Source organism: Scylla paramamosain, chromosome 28, assembly GCF_035594125.1.
Source record: "Scylla paramamosain isolate STU-SP2022 chromosome 28, ASM3559412v1, whole genome shotgun sequence".
In the NCBI taxonomy this organism is placed as follows: Eukaryota; Metazoa; Arthropoda; class Malacostraca; order Decapoda; family Portunidae; genus Scylla; species Scylla paramamosain.
The window spans coordinates 13,245,255-13,269,750 of record NC_087178.1 but is presented as its reverse complement, the minus strand read 5'-3'; the positions used below and the strand labels follow the sequence as shown (position 1 = coordinate 13,269,750).

The 24,496-nt window shown below is 39.4% G+C and overlaps 2 protein-coding genes and 1 long non-coding RNA gene across 6 annotated transcripts in view; 1 reads left to right on the top strand and 2 right to left on the bottom strand.

Annotated features, from left to right (window-relative positions):
* LOC135114941 (calsequestrin-1-like) overlaps nt 1–2,023 on the bottom strand; it is a 3,098-nt gene extending 1,075 nt beyond the window's left edge. For both annotated transcript variants that reach the window (XM_064031233.1, XM_064031236.1), the window contains exons 1-7: nt 1,899–2,023; nt 1,692–1,772; nt 1,365–1,430; nt 1,180–1,239; nt 1,027–1,095; nt 720–791; nt 442–507 (exon numbers count right to left, since the gene is read on the bottom strand). In XM_064031233.1, coding sequence (XP_063887303.1) covers nt 442–507; nt 720–791; nt 1,027–1,095; nt 1,180–1,239; nt 1,365–1,430; nt 1,692–1,772; nt 1,899–1,978 — 494 coding nt within the window. In that variant the 5' untranslated portion in view covers nt 1,979–2,023. The remainder of the gene's footprint in view (nt 1–441; nt 508–719; nt 792–1,026; nt 1,096–1,179; nt 1,240–1,364; nt 1,431–1,691; nt 1,773–1,898) is intronic.
* Nucleotides 1–24,496, top strand: part of LOC135114943 (uncharacterized) — a 60,641-nt gene that overhangs the window by 7,376 nt on the left and 28,769 nt on the right. The window lies entirely within an intron of this gene.
* On the bottom strand, nt 13,089–16,399 carry LOC135114940 (calsequestrin-1-like). Of its 2 annotated transcripts, none has more exons than XM_064031232.1 (8): nt 16,234–16,399; nt 16,027–16,107; nt 15,700–15,765; nt 15,515–15,574; nt 15,362–15,430; nt 15,059–15,130; nt 14,780–14,845; nt 13,089–13,622 (listed from the first exon to the last, which is right to left on the bottom strand). In XM_064031232.1, the coding sequence occupies exons 1-8, from the start codon at nt 16,311–16,313 to the stop codon at nt 13,616–13,618; spliced, it is 501 nt and encodes a 166-aa protein (XP_063887302.1). In that variant the 5' UTR covers nt 16,314–16,399; the 3' UTR covers nt 13,089–13,615. The 2 variants fall into 2 exon arrangements, with proteins under 2 accessions (XP_063887302.1, XP_063887301.1); XM_064031231.1 differs by having other exon boundaries at nt 13,089–13,625; nt 16,234–16,390.

The window sequence follows — 24,496 nt, the reverse complement described above, 5'->3', positions numbered from 1 at the left end:
CAGGTCTCCTCTCAACCTACGCCTCTCCAAGGAATATAAATTTAAAAGTTTCAGTTTGCTTTCATAAGGAATGCTTCCCCTGTTTCTTTTTAGTCATTCTACTTTCCACTAATAGACGTACATCTTTCCTGTGTCACAGATAACATAACTAAAGAACGTAATCTAGGTGAAGTCTGACCACCACCAACTGTAACTTTAATATTACCTTAGGCTTTCTACTTTTAATAGTCCTAAAGGTGAATACCAATACCCGATTTGCTCTGTTTCTGGCCTTTATGTAGTTTTCTCTGACGGAGATCTAACTTTAATTCCTATATCTTATTTTATTGTCGTTCTTCATTGCGCACATACTGTGTGGGTTTCTTGTATCTACGCTGATTTATGCTATTAAATTTAAATAGTATGCTTGTTGGTATGCATTGAATTCTTTGGTATACTTACCGCTTGACGATCTTCCTGTCATCGTCATCGTCATCGTCGTCGTCATCGTCATCGAGGTTCACATTCCTGCATCGTGAGAAGAAATATATGAAAAGCACTAGGGACGTGATATGGAGGGAACATGAGTAATTTTACTTATTTCGTCATCGTTTTTCATCATTATTATTTTTATTTTATTCCCGAGGTTCCTCATAAAATTGGCCGGCATTTAAATAGCAAGATGGAAACGTGATTGTTGGCGTTCATTGCATTTTTTTTTCTTTTTATCTACTACTTACCGCTTGACAATCTTCTTATCGTCGTCATCGTCACCATCATCATCATCGTCATCATCATCGAGGTTGACGTTCCTGTATCGTGGGAAGAAGTATATGAAAAGCAATGGGGCCATAGTCTGAAGGGAACATGAAGCACTTCACTTACTTCTAAAAAAAATCATGTACCGTTTAAGAATTTTCTTCTATTCAACACTATCGTCATCGCTGTCTTGCTGAGCACTCCTGAATCGGTATAAATGAAATACAACAAATATCTAAGGTAATTCTAAAGGTGATCATTAGTAATGAACATTTATCATTCACGTACCGTTTGACAATCCTCTTATCGTCATCATCGTCATCACTATCATCATCATCATCATCGAGATTCACACTCCTGAAGAAATATACATAACACAGTAAGTATTTGACGTAGCATAACAGGAAAATGTACCATATTTCACGACTAGTATTCACATACCGTTTGACTATTCTCTTATCGTCGGAATCATCATCGCTGCTGTCGTCGACATTCACACTCCTGCAGCGTGAAAGAAAAAAGATAAAATAAATAGATAAATAAAAAAATAAAAATAAAAATAAAATAATAAGATACAACTTTGCACGATGGGAATACGACTCGCTGTACATTTAGCATCCACATACCGCTTGGCGAGGCTCGCAGTACTATCGTTGCTGTCAGAATTGTCGGCATCGTCCACGTTCAGACTCCTGTGTTAAGAAAGTCTTCGTTACCCACCACCGATAACTGACGTGAGTATCGGGTGCATGAATATCCTGTTTTTATGTAATATTTCCGTCATTACCATTGTGCAGTATGCATAATCACACGTGCTAATTAACAAACTATAATCTCATCCTCACAGACTGTTTTACAGTGAGAGGATTAACGAGTGTGAATACTATGCTGTCAAACAGAGGCATTTGGATCCCGACCGTGAGGATGTAGCGGTGCGGCAGATACGGGCTTACCGGTAGAGGCTGGGGGCTGCGTTGACGATGAGCAGATTGGCCACCAGCACCGCTCCCATCAACATCAGGGCAACAGACACTCTGCAAACGAGAGGAGACAGAGGCCAGTGAGACGTCAGTGTTTGGACTCAGGCGGGGGCATCGCGGCGGATTCAGCTCTGCACGGGAAAAGCATCACCACTGCGAGGCTCTGAGGGTACATCATACCTCATGGCGGCGGTGTAGTACTGTGAAGAGTAGTAGTTGCTGGTGTGTTGTGTGCTGCAGTGCTGCGGCACACGGCTCATATAGGCGGCGAGCGGCAGGAACCTATGGCGTCACGTCACGCCCCAGCGCTCCGTCTTCCTCCTCCACTTCGGTTTTTCTTGGTAAACGTGTAATTTTTTTCATCTCCACAATTAGTGGCTATACTCCAGCAATTATCCTTCCGCTGCATTATTTCGCATTTCGTTTCCAATTCTGGAAAATAAGCGAAACGCGAGGATGAGATTGAGACGAAGACGTCGCCAGACATAACTGCTCTAAACTCACGTGAAGCTTCTATATATAACTGTCCTGTACACTGTCCACACATTACCGTCTTTCCGTGTGGTGGTGGTGCTGCTGCTGCTCGGTGTGAAATATTTAACGTCACGTTTTATGTTAGCAAATGCAGAATACTTGGCATATGTATAGGAAATCCATGTAATGGTAAACGATAAAGAACTTGGCTTTGTTAAGATCAAAGGACGAAAAAGATTTGTAGTTGTAGTTAGCACTGATCTTCGCCCGAGAAAACAATGCATAGAGGCTAGAGATAAGGAATACCGTACATTAGGATTAATCTCCAGAAGCTTTAACAGTAAAAGTCCCGAAGTAATATTGAAAGTATATACAGCGCTAGCCAGAGCTCATCCAAATTGTGGCGTGTAGCTCTGGTGATCATATTACAAGAAGGATATAGTTAGGTCTGTTCGAGTCAATATTGAAAAAAAAAAAAAAGCCATGAGAAGTCTTCCTTTTAATTTAAATTGTTTAGGGAGATGTCAATTAAGAGAGAATCTGCAGGATATGACAAGATAATTCAAGCATGATAAAATTGAATTTAGAAAATAGATAGGAAGAAGTTGGTACTCAACTAGAGAGGTAGATGACTGGAATAAACTCAGCAGTCAGGCTGTTAACACCGAAGCATTAGGGAACTTTAGAAAAGATAAGACAAATTTATGGACTGGGATGACTGGTAGAAAGAGGTAGGTATGTTTCTTGCAGTGACTGCCGCGTGTAGCCCAGATGGTTCTTGTAAGTTCCCTTATTTTCTTATGTTCTTATGTTTTATGTAGTACTGAGGCAGTTGATAAGATGTTATGTGGATGCGTTTTTTTTTTTTTATTGAGATTTTATTGAAAAGCTTAAAGTGAAGCAATACCAAAGCAGTTCTCCAGCTGCCTTGATACTTGATACTTGTAAAGTCTGGAATGTCTCGCTCAGCGCAGACCGGGCCGTATTAGGAATCCTTACACTAACCAAGCTTTTACTCTTTGAAAAAAAAAAAAAAAGTAAATGTAAAGTGAAGGTGAAGAATTAAATGTAGTATATTTTTTTTTCATTTATTTATTTTTTCTTTAGAAAGACGAATAGAAATTATATTTATCCTTGTGTGTTTTTCTTGGAGGCTACTGAGGCGATGAGTGTCTGGGTGGCCCCTGGCGCTGATCTGATTGCTGCAATTTATAACAATCCGTCTATCTATAAAATGTTTAGCAGCCTAACCTGCTCAACCTTGCGCAATCTACCTCAGGACACAAGTACGGTCTGTTCACGGCCACTCTCGTTCCATGCAAAAGTGCGATCCTGTATCTGTGAGATCAACAACTGACTCTTGTTAATTCTTTCTTATAAGAAATGTACGGGACGCTCTTCATATAACTGGTTCATTTGACTCTCAGTAATTCGCAAACCAGTTATCGCACATAGAATTAGAGCTACAACATTAAACTTCATAATATTATCCCTCATATCCGAGAGTATGCTTCATGTAGACTCTCAGTAATTCACAAACCAGGTATCTTTCATAAAAGCTAAAGTACCATAGGAAAGAGCATATCGTCACCTCTTGTAATGACTGAAACTCCCTCATGGCGGCCATCCAGTGAAAGCAGCAAGGTGACGTATGTCTTTATGTATCATGGTGTGCTGCGCTGTGCCGGGATAGATCGTATCTAGTCTTCCTAGCGGCACAATTTACTGCCATCGTCCTTCCTTCCTTTCTTCGGTTTCATGGTACTTCCTGACACAAACACCCAAAGACATCGCGTGCAGCTTTTTTTTTCTTTTCTTTTTTTTTTTTCTCCTTTCGAGAACGTAAGCATGACGAAGACGAAAAATAAAAAAAATAGTTTTGAGAGTACGTATATATGCGTGTTTTCTCTGCTTTATTTTGAAACCACAGCAACAAAACGTGAATACTAAACATATTGAGATAACTTTGATCTGTTACTAAAGAACGAATGTCATTAGCCAGTCCCTACACATTGCGTAAATTGAAAGCTGAGGATTTAACAATGCCATTCCTCCTCCTCTTCCTCCTCCTCATCATCATCATCATCATTCTTTTGAAATAGTGTTCTAACGAGATACAAAGATTTCTTTGTTTTGATTATGAATTTATATATTCAGTTATGCGTATTTAATTTAAATTCGGTTAATTCTTTTCGTCTTGAAATGTATATTTGAAGCACACATACACACACACACACACACACACTTTTTTACCAACTCAGTTTGTACACTGGAGTTCTATCGGTTCATTTTCTGCTCTTTGATAAATGCATGGATTTCTACATTTTATTCATTGACTAGCAGAATTACCAAGCGTTGTCAGGGTAAAATTTGGCCCTTCAAAGCATGTTTTATCACCCTAAGTCAGTCATTTGTTCGGCAAAGCTATTGATTAAGCTTAATTAAAGTTCGATGTATATTATGTTAACTTCTGTTCACGATTCATAATATCGGTGAAATGATGAAACCTACCTGAAAGATGAATATGTTGGGGGCCTCTGTATCACAGAAAATTCAACCACAAACTGAAGGAATCGGTAGATTCATGGGATTCAACTCCAAGGTGATAATGAATGCTCCATTTATACCTCTTCCCACCATAGAAAATCCAAGCAAACAAATGAATGCCTGGGGCCACCATCAAAATGGGTTACGTTATACCTGGCGCCACCATCAAGGATTGGGATTCATTTTTTTTTTTTATGTGGGAGGGGCACCGGCCAAGGCCAACAAAAATTGCAACAGAAAAAGAGCCACTCAGGTGACAGTCCCCAAAACAGACTCGAAAGCGTTAGTCAATAATACAGGATAAGTGTCTTGAAACCTCCCTCTTGAAAGAGTTCAAGTCACAGGACGGTGGAAATACAGAAGCAGGCAGGGAGTTCCAGAGTTTACCAGAGAAATGGGTGAATGATTGAGAATACTAGTTAACTTTTGCATTAGAGAGATGGAAAGAATAGGGATGAGAGAAAGAAGAAAATGTTGTGCAGTAAGTTCATGCAAGGAGGGGAGGCATGCAGTTAGCAAGGTCAGAAGTGCAGTTGGCATGAAAATAGAAGACAGCAAGAGATGCAACATTGTGGCAATGAGAAAAAGGCTCAAGACAGTCAGTTAAAAGAAAGGAGTTGATAAGACGAAAACCTTTTGAATCTACTCTGTCTAAAAGAATGGTATGATTGGAAGCCCCCCCATACATGTAAAACATACTCCACACATGGACAGATAAGGCCTCTTTACAGAGTTAGCAACCATGGGAGGGGATGAGAAAAACTGGTGGAGATTACTTAGAATGCCTAACTTCATAGAAGCTGTTTTAGCTAGAAATGAGATGTGAAGTTTCCATTTTATATCATTAGTAAAGGATAGACCGAGGATGTTCATTGTAGAAGAGGGGGACAGTTGAGTGACATTGAAGAAGAGGGGATAGTTGCCTGATAGGTTGTGTTGAGTTGATAGATGGAGGAATTGAGTTTTTGAGCCAATGAACAATACTAAGATTTCTCTGCAACAATAAGAAATTTCAGAGAGATCAGAAGTCAGGAGTTCTGGGTGTTCTGTGGCTTCCCTACGTGAACTGTTTCTTCCTGAAGGGATGAACGTCGACGAAAGGACTTGAAAAAGTGCGGGGTGGTATCATCAACATAGGAATGGAATAGGGCAAAAAGTTTGGTTGAGGATATCACTGATGATTAATAGCAAGAGATTGGGTGACAGGACGGATCCCTGAAAAACACCACTGTTAATAGATTTAGAAGAAGTGACTTTGTAACACAGCACCAATAGATTAGTCAGAAAGGAAACTTGAAATTAAGTTGCAAAGAAAAGGATAGAAGCCGTAGGAGTGTAAACTGGAAATGTAAACTTGGTCCTGACTTCATGAAATGCTTTTGATGTGTCCAAAGCAACAACAAAATTTTCACCAAAATCTCTAAAAGAGGATGACAGACTTAGAAACGAGGTGAAAGAGTTTGAATAGGAAAGAAGCTAGCACGGCGGCATAGTTTCGGACAACAATAGGAGGGACCCTATCTGGTCCATGAGCCTTCCAAGGGTTTGGGCCAGTGAGAGGGCATGGAGACAATCAATGAGAAGGATTTTAATAGGTAGTATAAAGTAGTCAGAGGGTGGAGGAGAGGGAAGAAGTCCTGAATCATCGAAGGTAGAGTTTTTAGCAAAGGTTTAGGGGTAGAGTTCAGCTATAGAATTATATGAGATGTCATTGGTGTCATCAGGTTGAAATAAAGGAGGGAAACATGAAGAAGCCAAGTTATTGGAGATTTTTTTGGGTAGGTGCTGGAGGTCATGAGGGGAGTTAGATCTTAAAAGACTTTGATACTTTCTATTAATGAAGGAGTTTTTGTCTAGTTGGAGAACAGACTTGGCATGACTCCGGGCAGAAATACAAAGCCCATGAGATTCAGGTGATGAAAGGCTGAAGTACATTTTGTGGGCCATCTTTGTATTATATATAGCATGACAACAGGGTGTGTTAAACCACGGTTTAGATCAACGGAAAGGGTGAAGAAAATATGTGTTCATGCTAGACACTATCACCTCTGTTAAGCGCTCACCACATAGAGATGGATCCCTGAAAAGGAATCAGTTGTCATTCCAAAGTCATTCAGGTCCCCCCAACCAACAAAGGCAAAACACCAGAGGTTCCTCAAGTTTAGGGGATCCTGTGGAAGGATTAGAGTGATAGGACAAGATACAGTTATGAGATTGTGATTAGAGCAGTTCAGTGAAGAAGATAAGGTATCATCATAAGCAGAAGGATTAGAAGTTAGGAAAAATTCAAGAATGTTTAGTGTATCTCCAAGACGGTCAGTAATATGAGTAGCGTTTTGCAGCAGTTGCTCTAGGTCGTGTAGGATAGCTATGTTTAAGGCTAGTTCACCAGGATGGTCAGTGAAGGGAGAGGAAAGCCAAAGCTGGTGGTGAACAATGAAGTCTTCAAGAATGGAGATCTCCACAAAGGGAAGAGAATCAGAATGTGCTCCACTTTGGAAGTTAAGTAGTCAAAGAATTTCTTATAGTCAGAGGAGTTAGGTGAGAGGTATGCAGCACAGATAAATTTAGTTTAATAGTGACTCTAGTTGTAGCCAGATGGTGAAAAACTGAAGACTCAGGAGCATGCGTACATAGACACAACATCCACCTTTGGATTGAAAATGAAGATAGAGAAAGTAAGAAGGAACAGAAAAGCTGCTACTGTCAGTTGCCTCAGACACCTGTGTTTCAGTGAGGAAAAGAAGATGAGGTTTAGTAGAGAAGAGGTGGTGTTCTGCAGACTGAAAATTAAATCTAAGCCTGCAAATGTTGCAGAATTTAACGAAGAAAAAGTTGAGGGGGTTGTCAAGACAGTTAGGGTTGATACCTGGTCTGACCTGGGGACATTTATGGTTCCCTCCCCAGATGGAAACTCCAAGGCTGGTGTAGGAGTCGTCATGATTATTTCGAGTTTTGAGTGAAGGGTGTGTGTGTAATTAGGTGCTTGTAATTTTGTGTGAAGGGTAAGCTGTGACTGCCCCCTTGTGCTGTGAAACACAAAGGGAAATGTTCAGCGAGATCATAGGTGGGATTAATAATAAGTTCACAGCACCCCTTGATCCAGTGCTGTAGACCTCACTGGGAGCATTTATCGTTTCGGCTGTTGTCTTAAATGGTGACAGATTTGCTTGAATAATCTAATGGTTTTGGGTTGGAAGTAGTTAAGACATAGCCTATGTCACTCCCTGGATGAAGAGGGACCCCCTTACCAATTTTCATCACAATCAGTTCAATGGCTTTTCCGTGAAAAGTGACACACCCACACACAGAGACACAGACAGACAGTCTGTTTTATTATATAAGACTGGCAGAATCATCCGGCGATGCCCGGGTAAAATTTGTCTCTCCAAAGCACGGTTTATCACCCTAACTCATTCGTTTGTTCAGCAAAGCTATTAACCAAAATTTACTTTATAATCAACCTAAAGTATAAGTCCGTTTACAGTTGTACATGTCTTCTGAATGTTTCCCCTGAATGAACTCTTTAGGAAAAACAATTCTGGAAACTGATATCTCAGCAATTTAAAATTACTTCTCCCCATCATCATAAATCCAAGCTAACAATGAATGCTTGGCTTATGAAATAAAGCTGTGTACTGTGTGATGCAATTATAGGTCATGACGCCAAAATGCATTTAAAAAAATTGTTTTGGTGTGTGTGTTTTATTGTGGTAGATAACAAATTAATCCAACACCTAACTCAACTAAACCCAGTCATCTTTACCCTTTGCAGGGAATAAATGGAATGTAACATATCTTTTTTACACTCTACTTAACTCATCACCACATGGTCCAAGTAATTAGAATTTAACATTTTTTGCATTCAACTTGATAACCTCACCCAGACACCCCATAGTCCCTTAATGGGAACATGCACTTTAAGAAATCCTGAATTCAACCAAGAGCTCCTTGCTGGTAGTTAGTGGAATTTAGTAAATCTAATTGCATTCAGCCTAAATCATCTATATCCGGAGCTACTTGCAGGGATAAGCAGAGTTTTGAAAATAATTTTGCACTAAAAAGAAACTAGTGTGTCATCCAATTAGCCTGTAGCGCTGCTTCTCTCTTTCCTTGGCTTGTCGAAGCTGCCTCCACCATTGCTGTTGTGTTGACATCCCAGGGGTGGGTTCTAGGAGTCTGAACTTGCCTTATGTACATAATTAAACTCATAAAATATGTGAATACTCAGGTTCTTTTTTTTTTTCGAAAAGTGAAATATAAATTACATTTATATATTGTTATGACATTATAGTGTAAAAGCATAATGGTTAGGCCCTTTTTTAAGTGCTAAACATAACATATATAGCGAATTTAGACTTTCATTTTACTCCTAGCTAAAAGTGTTTTAAGGAAACTTTTATAGTGTTTTTGTTTATGTTTTTAGCATATACTTTCAGCTGGGAGTAAATTTAAAACTTTTAGAGCTTACCCGGGTCTACTCGTACATTTCTCCATGTAATAATAAAAAAAATACCACTGTTTCTTGTATCCTTGTACTGAGATTTTATGCACAAGTAATAAACAAATATGTTTAGAGTTGTTTATCTTTACATTTCATCGATTAGAAACCGATGTAAACTGTTACAGATATATAGTGAGTTTCTACTTATTTGGTGTGAATTGATACAACAATAACAATAACAATAAAAACATAGGAGGAGGCAGTAGACACCTGTCAAAATGATCATTACTCCCAGTGAGGCCTAAAGCATTGGATCAGGGGGTGCTATCATTAAACCCAACTGTGACCTCACTGAACGTTTCCCTTTGTGTCTTACAACACAAGGAGGCAGTCACAGCCTGTCATCTAAACACAACTCTCTTCCTTCACACAAAACTAAAAGCACCTAATTACACATACACCCTTCACTCAAATCTTAAAATTATCATGGCGATTCCTACACCAGTCTCGGAGTCCCTGTTTGGAGAGGTGACCATAAATATCCCCAGGTCGGACTGCTCTTCTGGTATCGATCCTAAGTGTCTTGAAACCTCTCTCAACTTTTTCTTCATTAACTTCTCTAACATTCGTGATCTTAGATCTAATTTTCAGTCTGTAGAATACCATCTCTCCTCTACTAAATATCATCTTTTTCTCAGTGAAACATAGGTGATAGGCAACTGACAGTAGCCCCTTTTCTGTTCCCTCCTACTTTCTCTATCCTCATTTTTATTCCAAAGCTGAATGTTGCGTTTATGTGCGCAACGACTTGATCTGCTTTCATGCCAACGCTCTTGAATCTTCCGAGTTTTCCACCATCTGAGTACGACTACAGAGTCCTTTTTAAACTAGATTTATCTGTGCTGTATACCTCTCACCTAACTCCTCTGACTATGAAAAATTTTTCTACTAAACTTTCAAAGTGGAAAACATTCTGACTCTCTTTCCTTGAGTGGAGATCTCCAATCTTGGAGACATCAATGTTCACCACCAGCTTTTTCTTTCCTCTCCCTTCGCTGACCATCCTGGTGAATTAGCCTTCACCTTTGCTATCCTCCATGACCCAGAGCAATTGATGCAACATCCTACTCATATTCCTTACCGTCCCGGAGATACGCCCAATATTCTTGAACTTTTCCTAACCTCTAATCCTTCTGCTTATTCTGTTATCCTCTCTTCACTGTTGGAGTTCTCCAATCACAATCTCATCTCTGTATCTTGTCCTATCACTTCAATCCCTCCTTATGGTCCCCCCCCTAAGCGGATGTGCCTATGGCGTTTTGCCTCTGCTAGTTGGGGGGATTTGAGGAGGTATTTTTATGATTTTATTTGGAATGACTACTGTTTCCGTGTCAGAGACCTGTCTCTGTGTGCCGAGCTCATAGCAGATTGATAGTGTCTGGCATGGAGGCGTACATTCTTCACTCTTTTTCTCGATCTAAACCTCCCAAACCTTAGTTTTACATTGCTTGTTCTCGTGCTATACATGATAGAGAGGTGGCCCACTAAAGGTACTTAAGCCTTCCATCACCACAATCTCATACACTTTATATTTCTGCCAGGCACGATGCCAAGTCTGTTCTCCAACGAGCCAAAAACTCCTTCATTAATAGAAAGTGTCAAACTCTTTCAAGATCTAACTCCGCCCATGACTTCTAGCACCTCACCAAAAACATTTCCAATAACTTTGCTTCTTCTTCTTTCCCTTCTTTATTGCAACCAAATGGCACCACTGCTCTCACATCTGTCTATCTCTAAAGCTGAACTCTTCACTGAAATCTTTGCTAAAAACTCTACCATAGACAATTCAGGGTTTGTTCCTCCCTCTCCTCCACCCTCTGACTACTTCATGCAAGCTATTAAAATTCTTTGCAAGGATGTTCTCCATGCCTTCGCTGCCCTAAATTCTGGGAAGGCTTATGGACCTGATGGGATCCGTCCTATTGTTCTTTGAAACTGTGCTTTGCCTAGTCAAACTCTTTTGACTCTGTCTGTCAACATCTACCTTTCCTTTTTGTTGGAAGTTTGCCTACATTGAGCCTGTTCCTAAAAAAAAGTGACCTCAAACTACCGTCCTATTGCTTTAATTTCATGCCTATCTAATTTTTTTTTTAATATATCCTAAACAGGAAGATTCTTAAACATCTATCATTTCACAACCTTTTATCTGATCACCAGTATGGGTTACGTCAAGGCCCCTCTACTGGTGATCTTCTGGCTTTCTTTATTAAGTCTTGGACACCGTCTTTTAGAGATTTTGGTGAGACTTTTGCTGTTACCTTAGACATATCAAAAGTTTTTGATAGAGTCTGGCACAAAGCTTTGATTTTCAAACTACCCTCCTACGGCTTCTATCCTTCTCACTGTAACCATCTCAAGTTTCCTTTCTGATCATTCTGTTGCTGCTGTAGTAGATGGTCACTGTTCTTCTCCTAAATCTATTAGCAGTGTTGTTCTTTAGGGTTCTGTCCTGTCAGCACTGTCCTATTATTCCTATTATTCCTGTTATGTCCTATTATTCATCAATGATCTTCTAAACCAAACATCTTGCCCTATCCATTCCTACGCTGATGATACCAACCTGCACTTTTCCACGTCTTTTCGTAGACGTCCAAGTTTTCAGGAAGTAAACAGTTCACGCAGGGAAGCTACAGAACGCCTGACTTCTAATCTCTCTAAAATTTCTGATTCAGGCAGAACAAACTTGGTATTGTTCAATGCCTCAAAAAACTCAATTCCTTCATCTCTCGACTCGACACAGCCTTCCAGACAACTATCCCCTCTTCTTCAATGACACTCAACCGTCCCACTCTTCTACACTAAACATCCTGGAAACTTCACATCTCATCTCTAGCGAAAACAGCTTCTATGAAGTTAGGTTTCCAGAGACGTCTTCGCCAGTTTTTTCTCACCCTCCAGCTGCTAACTCTGTAGAAGGGCCTTATCCATCCATGTATGGAGTATGCTTCACATGGGTTCACTCATACTGCTCTTTAGGCAGGATGGAATCAAAAGGTTTTCGTCTCATCAACTCCACTTTTCTAACTGACTGTCTTCAGCCTCTTTTTCATCTCCGCTATGTTGTATCTCTTACCATCTTCTATCGCTGTTTTCATGCTAACTGCTCTTCTGATCTTGGTAACTGCATGCTTCCCTTGCTCCCGCTGCCTCGCTGCGCAAGACTTTTGTTTTTCTCTCACCCCTCCTTTTTTTTTTCTCTCTCTCCCTCACCCCAACTGTCAAATGTAAGAGTTAACCAGTATTCTCAATCATTTATCCCTTTTTCTGGTAAACTCTGAAACTCCCTGCCTGCTTCTGTATTTCCACCTTCCTATGACCTAAGCTCCTTGAAATGGGAGGTTTCAAGACACTTATCCTTCAATTTTTGACTACCGCTTCGGACCCTATTCGGAGACTGGTATCTCAGTGGAATTTTTGTTTATTCTTTCTATTGTATTTTTGTTGCCCTTGGCCGGTGTCCCTACTACAAAAAAAAAAGAAGAAAAAAAAAAAAAAAAAAAAAAAAAAAAAAAAAAATATATATATATATATATATATATATATATATATATATATATATATATATATATATATATATATATATATATATATATATATATATATATATATATATATATATATATATATATATACAGCTGCGTCCTAGTTTAACCCAGCTTTTTCAATACGTGTTGATGTGTGCTTATTGAGAGCACGGCCAATGTGTGTGTGTGTGTGTGTGTGTGTGTGTGTGTGTGTGTGTGTATTAATTTAAACACTCGTGTGTTCCGTAGTAATTCGTGTGTGCATATTTTTTTATATTTTCTTTAAGTCTTTTCTCCATCCACATGCATAACAAAAGTCAATTGCGTTAATATCTTTACTGACACAGAATTTTGAATACATGGAAATTTAGTACACTTTTCAAGGCTATGGTCATTACAATTTGAAAACTTTTCTTCTAAACCTTAATAAAAATAGCTTAATTCTGAAGAAAGAATCACAATTTGAAGAGAAAGAAGCAGTACTTTGAGAGAGAGAGAGAGAGAGAGAGAGAGAGAGAGAGAGAGAGAGAGAGAGAGAGAGAGAGAGAGAGAGAGAGTACACCTCAATTAACGATAAGAGATGAGAGGCACCAGGTAAAATAAAAACTAATAACAGGAAAGACAGACAGAAAACATATGAAACACAAGACAAGGACACAGGCAACAGAATATAAGGTCGTTTTACAGTTATGGTCGTTATGATGTGTTAGGAGGACTGCGGGGACGACACACCTCCTCCTCCTCCTCCTCCTCCTCCTCCTCCTCTCTTTAGGTCAGGTGTAAGCTCATGACGAGGGGAGCGCTAAGTGTGATGAGGTGGTGAGGTCCCCGTGGCGTTGTCCGTCTCTTTAAGCCCTGCTGTGGATAGGAATATGATAGAACATGTGGAAGACGCACAGACCTTATTCCCTTTTCATTGCTATTTTCTGTTACTGAACTTTTCCTAACATTAGCCAGTACTACTAGTTAAACAGCTTGATGGGAACCTGATTCAGCAGTTGGTGTGTATTGGATTCTTTGATCAACTAGTTACCGTTTGACGATCTTTTTATCATCGCCATCATCGTCACTATCGTCATCGTCATTGTCGTCTAGGTTAACATTCCTGCATCGTAAGAAATATACTATGAAAAACCAATGTGCATATGGTATGGAGGGAACATGAAGCACTTGAATTATATGGATATCGTTTTTCATTATCATTATCTGTTTCTCTACTCCTGCATAACGTAACAACATAAAAAAAAAAAACGAAAAAAACATGAGCACAAGAAAATAAGGAAAGTTTCAAGAACCCGTCAGGCCTACAGATGGCAGCCCCTGTACGAAACACGCCTACCTGCTTCCATCTAACATTCTCATCTCAACCAAATATTTGTTTAATCTTCTTTTAAAGCTCCTTAATGACTCAACATTAAAAACCTGGTTATTGGGTTTATTAACTATACTATTCTATTTAAGAACCAATGCTATTCTCTTTCTCTCTTTTTTTTTTTTTTTTATATTTAACTATCAAGCTTGAAATCATTATTTCTTGTTCTATCCTTGTTATATCCCTATATCATTTAAAGACCTGAATCAAATCTCCTCTTAACCTACGCCTCTCCAAGAAATATAAATTTAAAAGTTTCAATTTGCTCTCATAACGAATTCTTCCTCTGTATCTTTTTAGTCATTCACTAATAGACGTACATCTTTCCTGTATCACGGATAGCATAACTAAAGAACGTAATCTAGATGAAGTCTGATCACCACCAACTATAACTTTAATATTACCTTAGGATTTCTACTTTTAATAGTCCTAAAGGTGAATTCCAATACCCGATTTGCTCTGTTTCTGGCCTTTATGTAGTTTTCTCTGACGGAGATCTAACTTTAATTCCTATATCTTATTTTATTGTCGTTCTTCATTGCGCACATACTGTGTGGGTTTCTTGTATCTACGCTGATTTATGGTATTAAATTTAAATAGTATGCTTGTTGGTATGCATTGAATTCTTTGGTATACTTACCGCTTGACGATCTTCTTGTCATCGTCATCGTCATCGTCGTCGTCATCGTCATCGAGGTTCACATTCCTGCATCGTGAGAAGAAATATATGAAAAGCACTAGGGACGTGATATGGAGGGAACATGAGTAATTTTACTTATTTCGTCATCGTTTTTCATCATTATTATTTTTATTTTATTCCCGAGGTTCCTCATAAAATTGGCCGGCATTTAAATAGCAAGATGGAAACGTGATTGTTGGCGTTCATTGTATTTTTTTTTTCTTTTTATCTACTACTTACCGCTTGACAATCTTCTTATCGTCGTCATCGTCACCATCATCATCATCGTCATCGTCATCGAGGTTGACGTTCCTGTATCGTGGGAAGAAGTATATGAAAAGCAATGGGGACATAGTCTGAAGGGAACATGAAGCACTTCACTTCTAAAAAAAATCATCTACCGTTTAAGAATTTTCTTCTATTCAACACTATCGTCATCGCTGTCTTGCTGAGCACTGCTGAATCGGTATAAATGAAATACAACAAATATCTAAGGTAATTCTAAAGGTGATAATTCGTAATGAACATTTATCATTCACGTACCGTTTGACAATCCTCTTATCGTCATCATCGTCATCACTATCATCATCATCATCATCGAGATTCACACTCCTGAAGAAATGTACATAACACAGTAAGTATTTGACGTAGCATAACAGGAAAATGTACCATATTTCACGACTAATATTCACGTACCGTTTGACTATTCTCTTATCGTCGGAATCATCATCGCTGCTGTCGTCGACATTCACACTCCTGCAGCGTGAAAGAAAAAAGATAAAATAAATAGATAAATAAAAAAATAAAAATAAAAATAAAATAATAAGATACAACTTTGCACGATGGGAATACGACTCGCTGTACATTTAGCATCCACATACCGCTTGGCGAGCCTCGCAGTACTATCGTTGCTGTCAGAATTGTCGGCATCGTCCACGTTCAGACTCCTGTGTTAAGAAAGTCTTCGTTACCCACCACCGATAACTGACGTGAGTATCGGGTGCATGAATATCCTGTTTTTATGTAATATTTCCGTCATTACCATTGTGCAGTATGCATAATCACACGTGCTAATTAACAAACTATAATCTTATCCTCACAGACTGTTTTACAGTGAGAGGATTAACGAGTGTGAATACTATGCTGTCAAACAGAGGCATTTGGATCCCGACCGTGAGGATGTAGCGGTGCGGCAGATACGGGCTTACCGGTAGAGGCTGGGGGCTGCGTTGACGATGAGCAGATTGGCCACCAGCACCGCTCCCATCAACATCAGGACAACAGACACTCTGCAAACGAGAGGAGACAGAGGCCAGTGAGACGTCAGTGTTTGGACTCAGGCGGGGGCATCGCGGCGGATTCAGCTCTCCACGGGAAAAGCATCACCACTGCGAGGCTCTGAGGATACATCATACCTCATGGCGGCGGTGTAGTACTGTGAAGAGTAGTAGTTGCTGGTGTGCTGTGTGCTGCAGGGCTGCGGCACGCGGCTCATATAGGCGGCGAGCGGCAGAAACCTGTGGCGTCACGTCACGCCGCAGTGCTCTGCCTTCCTCCTCCACTTTGGTTTTTCTTGGTGAATGTGTAATTTTTTTTCATCTCCACAAGCAGTGGCTATACTCCAGCGATTATGCTTCCGCTGCATTATTTCGCATTTCGTTTCCAATTCTGGAAAATAAGCGAAACGCGACGATGAGATTGAGACGATGTCACCAGACGCAACAGCTCCTTTCTCACGTGTCCTGCACTGTCCACACATTACCGTCTTTCCGTATGGTGGTGGTGCTGCTGCTGCTCGGTGTGAAATATTTAACGTCACGTTTTATGTCAGCAAATGCAGAATACTTGGCATATGTATAGGAAATCCATGTAATGGTAAACAATAAAGAACTTGGCTTTGTTAAGATCAAAGGACGATAAAGATTTGTAGTTGTAGTTAGCACTGATCTTCGCCCGAGAAAACAATGCATAGAGGCTAGAGATAAAGCAAACCGTATATTAGGATTAATCTCTAGAAGCCTTGATAGTAGAAGTCTCGAAGTAATATTGAAAGTATATATAACGCTGGCCAGAACTCATCCAAATTATGCCGTGCAGTTCTGGTGATCACATTACAGGAAGGATATAGCTAGGTCTGTTCGAGTCAGTATAAAAAAAAAAAAAAGCATGAGAAATATTTCTTATGAAAGGTGACTAAAACTTTTAATTTAAATTGTTTAGAGAGACGTAAATTAAGAGAGAATCTGAAGGATATGACAAGATAATTCAAGCATGATAAAATTGAATTTAGAAAATAGATAGGAAGAAGTTGGTCCTCAATTAGAGAGATAGATGACTGGAATAAACTCAGCAGTCAGGCTGTTAGCGCCGAAGCATTAGGGAACTTTAGAAAAGATAAGATAAATTTATGGACTGGGATGACTGGTAGAAAGAGGTAGGTATGTTTCTTACAGTGACTACCGCGTGTAGCGCAGATTGTTCTTGTAAGTTCCCTTATTTTCTTATGTTCTTATATTTTATGTAGTACTGTTCAGTTGATAAGATGTTATGTGGATGCATTTTTTTATATTTTTTTTATTGAGATTTTATTGAAAAGCTTAAAGTGAAGCAATACTAAAGCAGTTCTCCAGCTGCCTTGATACTTGATACTTGTAAAGTCTGGAATGTCTCGCTCAGCGCAGACCGGGCCGTATTAGGAATCCTTACACTAACCAAGCTTTTACTCTTTGAAAAAAAAAAAAGGTAAATGTAAAATGAAGGTAAAAAAGTAAATATAGTGTATTTTTTATTTATTTATTTATTTGTTTTGTTTTGTTTGGGAAGACGAATAGAAATTAAATTTAACCTTGTGTGTCTCCTTGGAGGCTGCTGAGGCGATGAATGTCTGGGTGGCCCCTGGCGCTGATCTGATTGCTGCAGTGTATAACAATCCTTCTATCTATAAAATGTTTAGCAGCCTAACCTGCTCAACCTTGCGCAAACCACGCCGGCCACTCTCATCCCGTGCAAAAGTGCGATCCTGTATCTGTGAGATCAACAACTGACTCTTATTAATTCTTCCTTATAAGAAATGTACGGGACGCTCTACATATAACTGGTTCATTTGACTCTAAGTAATTCGCAAACCAGTTATCGCACATAGAATTAGAGCTACAACATTAAACTTCATAATATTATCCCTCATATCCGAGAGCATGCTTCATGTAGACTCTCAATAATTCACAATCCAGATATTTTTCACAAAAGCTGAAGTACCATAGGAAAGAGCACATTTTCACCTCTTGTAATGACTCAAACTCCCTAATGGCGGCCATCCAGTGAAAGCAGCAAGGTGACGTATGTCTTTATGTATCATGGTGTGCTGCGCTGTGCCGGGATAGGTTGTGCCTGGTCTTCCTAGCGGCACAATTTACTACCGGCGTCCATCCTTCCTTCCCTCGGTTTCATGGTACTTCCTGACACCTGACACAAACAGTCAAAAATATGAGTGCAGCTTTTTTTTTTTTTTTTCCACCTTTTCAAAACGTAAGCATGACGAAGACAAAAAATAAAAAAATTAGTTTTGAGAGTACGTATATATGCGTGTTTTCTCCACTTTATTTTGAAACCGCAGCAGCAAAACTTGAATACTAAACGTGTTGAGAGAACTCTAATCTGTTACTAAAGAACGAATGTCATTAGCCAGTCCATACACATTGCGTAAATTAAAAAGCTGAGGATTTAACAATGCCATTCCTCCTTTTCCTCCTCCTCCTCATCATCATCAGCATCATCATCATCATCCCTCTTTTGAAAGAGAGTTCTAATGAGATTCCTTTGTTATGTTTATGAACTTATATATTCATGTATGCGTACTTAATTTAAATTCGGTTAATTCTTTTCGTCTTGATATGTATATTTCAAGCACACACACACACACACACATACACACCACACACACACACACACACACACACACTTTTTACCAATTCAGTTTGTACATTGGAGTTCCATCGGTTCATTTTCTGTTCCCCGAACAGACTCGAAATCGTTAGTCAATAATACAGGATAAGTGTCTTGAAACCTCCCTCTTGAAAGAAATCAAGTCACAGGAAGGTGGAAATACAGAAGCAGGCAGGGATGAATGATTGAGAATACTAGTTAACTTTTGCATTAGAGAGGTGGAAAGAATAGGGATGAGAGAAAGAAGAAAATGTTGTGCAGTAAGTTCGTGCGAGGAAAGGAGGCATGCAGTTAGCAAGGTCAGAAGTGCAGTTGGCATGAAAATAGGAGATAGCAAGAGGTGCAACATTGCGGCAATGAGAAAGATGCTCAAGACCGTCAGTTAAAAGAAAGGAGTTGATAAAACAAAAACCTTTTGATTCTACCATGTCTAAAAGAATGGTATGATTGGAAGCCCCCCCCATACATGTAAAACATACTCCGACAGATAAGTCCTCTTTACAGAGTTAGCAACCATGGGAGGGGATGAGAAAAGCTGGTGGAGACGACTAAGAACACCTAACTTCATAGAAGCTGTTTTAGCTAGAAATGAGATGTGAAGTTTCCATTTTGGATTATTAGTAAAGGACAGACCAAGGATGTTCATTGAAGAAGAGAGGGACAGTTGAGTGACATTGAAGAAGAGGGGATAGTTGTCTGAAAGATTATGTCGAGTTGCTAGATGGAGGAATTGAGTTTTTGAGCCAATGAACAATACTAAGATTGTTCTGCAACAATAAGAAATTTTTAGAGAGATCAGAAGTCAAGTGTTCTGGGGCTTCCCTGCATGAACTGTTTACTTCCTGAAGGGATGAACGTCGACGAAAAGACGTGAAAAAGTGCAGGGTGGTATCATCAACGTAGGAGTGAAATATGACAAGAAGTTTGGTTTAGAATATCACTGATGATTAATAGTAAGAGAGTGGAGGACAGGACAGATCCCTGAAACACCAGTGTTAATAGATTTAGAAGAAGTGACTGTGTAACGCAGCACCAATAGATTAATCAGAAAGGAAACTTGAAATTAAGTTACAAAGAGGAGAATAGGAGGTGTAGGAGGGTAGATTGGAAATCAAAGCTTTGTGCCAGACTCAATGAAATACTTTTGATATGTCCAAGGCAACAACAAAAGTTGCCTCAGACAGCGGAGTTTCAATAAAGAAAAGATGAGGTTTAGTAGAAGAGAGGTGGTGTTCTACAGATTGAAAATTAGATTCAAGGCCGTGAATGTTGCAGAAGTTAATGAAGAAAAAGTTGAGGGGGTTATCAAGACAGTTAGGGTTGATACCAGAAGAGCAGTCCGACATGGGAACATTTATGGTTCCCTCCCCAGATGGAAACTCCAAGATTGGTGTAGGAGTCGTCATGATTATTTTGAGTTTTGAATGAAGGATGTATGTTTAATATGGTGCATGGAGTTTTGTGTGAAGGCAGAGAGTTGTTTTTAGAGGGTAAGCTGTGACTGCCCCCTTGTGTTGTGAAACACAAAGGGAAATGTTCTTTGAGATCATAGCTGGGATTAATAATAAGTTCACAGCACCCCTTGATCCAGTGCTGTAGACCTCACTGGGAGCATTTATCGTTTGGGCTGTTGTCTTAAATGGTGACAGATTTGCCTGGATAATCTAATGGTTTTGGGCTGGAAGTAGTTAAGACATAGCCTGTGTCACTCCCTGAATCATCTCAGTCAGTTCAGTGGCTTTTCCGTGAAAAGCGGACACACCCACACACAGACACACAGACACACAGACAGACAGTGTGTTTTATTATATAAGACTGCCAGAATTATCCGGCGATGCCCGGGTAAAATTTGGCTCTCCAAAGTACTGTTTATTACTCTGAGCCATTCGTATGTTCAGCAAACCTATTAACCAAAATTTACTTTATAATCAACCTAAAATATACGTCCGTTTACAGTTGTACATGTCCTCTGAATGTTTCCCCTGAGTGAACTCTTTAGGAAAAACAACTTATAGATTTCTTTTGGAATCTGATATCTCAGCATTTTAAAATTACTTCTCCCTGTCATCATAAATCTAAGCTAACAATGAACGCTTGGCGCATGGAATAAAGCTAACTATGGGATGCAATTGTAGCTCATGACACTGAAATTCATTTTTTAAATTGTGTTTTGGCAAGTGTGTGTGTGTGTGTGTGTGTGTGTGTGTGTGATAATAAATTATAGTTAATAAATTAATTCAACACCTATCCTAACCAAACTCAGTCATCTCAGCTCTTTGCAGGGAGTAAATGGAATATAACAAATCTTTTTTGCACTCTATTTAACCCTTCACCACATAGTACAAGTAACCGGAATTTAACATCTTTGCATTCAACTTGATAGTCTCACCCAGACACCCTATAGTCCCTTGCTGGAAATAAGTGCAGTTTAAGAAATCGTGATTTAAACCCAGCATTACCAAGTCATCTCAGAGCTTCTTCCTGGGGAGTTAGTGAAATTTAATAAATTGAATTGCATTCAGCTTAACTCATCCATACCCGCATGTGTTTGCAGGGATAAGCAGTTTTGAAAATCACTTTGCCTTAAGCAGAAACTAGTGTGTCATCCAATTAGCCTCTCTCTTTTGTTGGTTTCTCGAAGCTACCTCCATCATTATTGTTGTGTTGACATCCCAGGGGTTGGTTCCTAGAGTCTGAATTTGCCTCATGTACATAATTAAAATAATAAAATATGTGAGTACTCCGGTTGTTTTTTTTTATCGAAAAAGTGAAATATAAATTAACATTAAATGCTTTTATGTATTATTGTTTTGACATTCTAGTGTGAAAAAAAACAAAACATAATGGTTAGGCTCTTTCTGAAGTGTTAAACATGACATGTATAGACTTTCATTTCACTCCTAGGTAAAAGTGACTTAGGGAAACTTTTATAGGTTCTTGTATATGCTTTTATCATATGCTTTCAGCTGGGAGTAAATTTAAGAACTTTTAGGTCTTTTTATGTATATGGACCCTGGTTTACTCGAACATTTCTGTATGTAATAATTTAAAAGAACCACTATTTTTTTTGTATCCCTGTACTGAGATTTTATGCATAAGTAGTAAAAAAATATGTAAGAGGTGTTTTTCTTTACATTTCATCGATTAGAAACCAATGTAAACTGTTACAGATATATAGTGAGTTTTCGCTTATTTGGCGTGAGTATTATGTGTGTAGATGAGAGGTAATGTTATCAGCACCACCACTACCACCATCATCACTACTGCCCCAACAACAACAATAACAATAACAACATAGGAGGCAGTAGACACCTACCAAAATGATAATTACTCATAGTGAGGTCTAAAGCACTGGATCAGGGGGTGCTGTGAACTTATCATTAAACCCAACTGTGACCTCACTGAACGTTTCCTTTTGTGTCTCCCAACACAAGGGGGCAATCACAGCCTGCCCTCTAAAGACAACTCTCTTCCTTCATACAAAACTACAAGCATCTTATTACATACACACCTTTCATTCAAATCTCAAAATTATCATGGCAACTCCTTCACCAGCCTTGGAGTCCCCATTTGGGGAGGTGACCACAAATATCACCATGTTTGACTACTCTTCTGGTATCGATCTTAATTGTCTTGAAACCCCCCTCAACATTTTGTACATTAACCTCTACAACATTCGTGATCTAATCTTCAAACTGTATAAATATTCTCTTTTTTTTCAGTGAAATACAGGTGATTGAGGCAACTGACAACAGCTTCTTTTCTGTTCCCTCCTACTTTCTCTATCGTCATTTTCAATCAAAACTTGGATGTTGCGTTTATGTGCACAATAACTTAACCTGCTCTCGTGCCAATGCTCTTGAATCTTCTGAGTTTTTCAACATCTGGCTATGAGTACAGAGTCACTCTGTATCTGTGCTGTATACCTCTCACGTAACTTCTCTGACTATAAGAAATTCTTTGACTACTTAATTTCCAAAGTGGAGCACATTCTGACCTCTTCCCTTTTGCGGAGATCTCCATTCTTGGAGACATCAATGTTCACCACCAGCTTTGGCTTTCCTCTCCCTTCACTGACCATACTAGTGAACTAGCCTTCAACTTTGCTATCCTCCATGACCTAGAGAAATTGGTGCAACACCCTACTCATATTCTTGACTGTCTTGGAAATACACCCAACATTCTTGACCTTTTCCTAACCCCCTTATGCTGTTACCCTCTCTTCTCCGTTGGGGGTCCTTTAATCACAATTTCATACCTGTATCTTGTCCATTCGCTCCTATCGCTCAGGATCCCCCTAAGCGGAAGTGCCTATGGCGTTTTGCCTCTGCCAGTTGGGGGGACCTGAGGAGGTATTTTGATGATTTTCCTTGGAATGACTACTGCTTTCGTGTCAGAGACTAACTCTATGTGCCGAGCACATAAAAGAGGTGATAGTGTCTGCCATGGCAGCTTTCATTCTTCACTCTTTTTCTCAATCTAAACCTTCCAAACCTAGGTTTGGAAGGTTTGTATAGCACGAGAACTGCCTGTTCTCGTGCTATACATGAAAGAGATGTGGCCCACAAAAGGTACTTGAGCCTTCCATCACCAGAATCTCATACACTTCATATTTTTGCCCGGAATCATACCAGTTCTGTTCTCTAACTAGTCAAAAAACTCCTTCATTAATAGAAAGTGTCAAAATCTTTCATGATCTAACTCCCCTCGTGACTTCTAGCACCTCAACAAAGACATCACCAGTGACTTTGCTTCTTATTCTTTCCCTCCCTTATTGCAACCAGATGGCATCACTGCTGTCACATCCATCTCTAAAGCTGAACTCTTCACTAAAACCTTTGCAAATATTCTATCTTGGACAATTCAGGGCTTGTTCCTCCCTCTCCTCCACCCTCTGACTACTTCATGCTACCTATTAAAATTCTTCGCAATGACGTTTTCCATGCCCTCGGTGGCCTAAATTCTGGGAAGGCTTATGGACCTGATGGGGTCCCTCCTATTGTTATTTTGAAACTGCGCCTCTGTTCTTGCACCTTGCCTAGTAAAAATTTTTCGACTCTGTCTTTCAACATCTACGTTTCCTTCTTGCTGAAAGTTTGCCTACATTCAACCTGTTCTTAATAAAGTGACCGTCCTATTGCTTTAATTTCCTGCCTATCTAAAGTTTTTTTTTAGAAAGTTTTAATATGTCCTAAACAGGAAGATTCTTAAACATCTATCACTTCACAACCTTTTTATTTGATCGCCTGTATGGGTTCCGTCAAGGCCCTTCTACTGGTGATCTGGCTTTTTTTTACTGAGTCTTGGTCACCCTCTTTTAGAGATTTTGGTGAAACTTTTGCTGTTGCCTCAGACATATCAAAAGCTTTTAATAAGAGTCTAGCACAAAGGTTTAATTTCCAGACTACTCTCCTACGGATTCTATCCTTCTCTCTGTAACCATCCCCAGTTTCCTTTCTGACCGTTTTATTGCTGTTGTGGTAGACAGTCACTGTTCTTCTCCTTGATCTATTAGCAGTGGTGTTCCTCAGGGTTCTCTCCTGTCACCCACTGTCTTCCTATTATTTATCAATGACCTTCTAAACCAAACTTCTTTTCGTATCCACTCCTACGCTGATGATACCAACCTGCACTTTTCCATGTCTTTTCGTACATGTCAATCTCTTCTGGAAGTGAACAGTTCACGCAGGGTAGCGACAGAACGCCTGACTTCTGATCTTTCTAAAATTTCAGATT

Bases quoted from the DNA above. Each gene is read 5' to 3' on its own strand.
- LOC135114940 (XM_064031231.1), bottom strand. From the start codon at position 16,313: ATGAGCCGCGTGCCGCAGCCCTGCAGCACACAGCACACCAGCAACTAC. The intron at 15,431-15,514 runs GTACGTGAATAT...ACATTTCTTCAG, and splicing joins GATAAGAGAATAGTCAAACG to GAGTGTGAATCTCGATGATG. The intron at 14,846-15,058 runs GTAAGTAGTAGA...CTCACGATGCAG, and splicing joins GATAAGAAGATTGTCAAGCG to GAATGTGAACCTCGATGACG.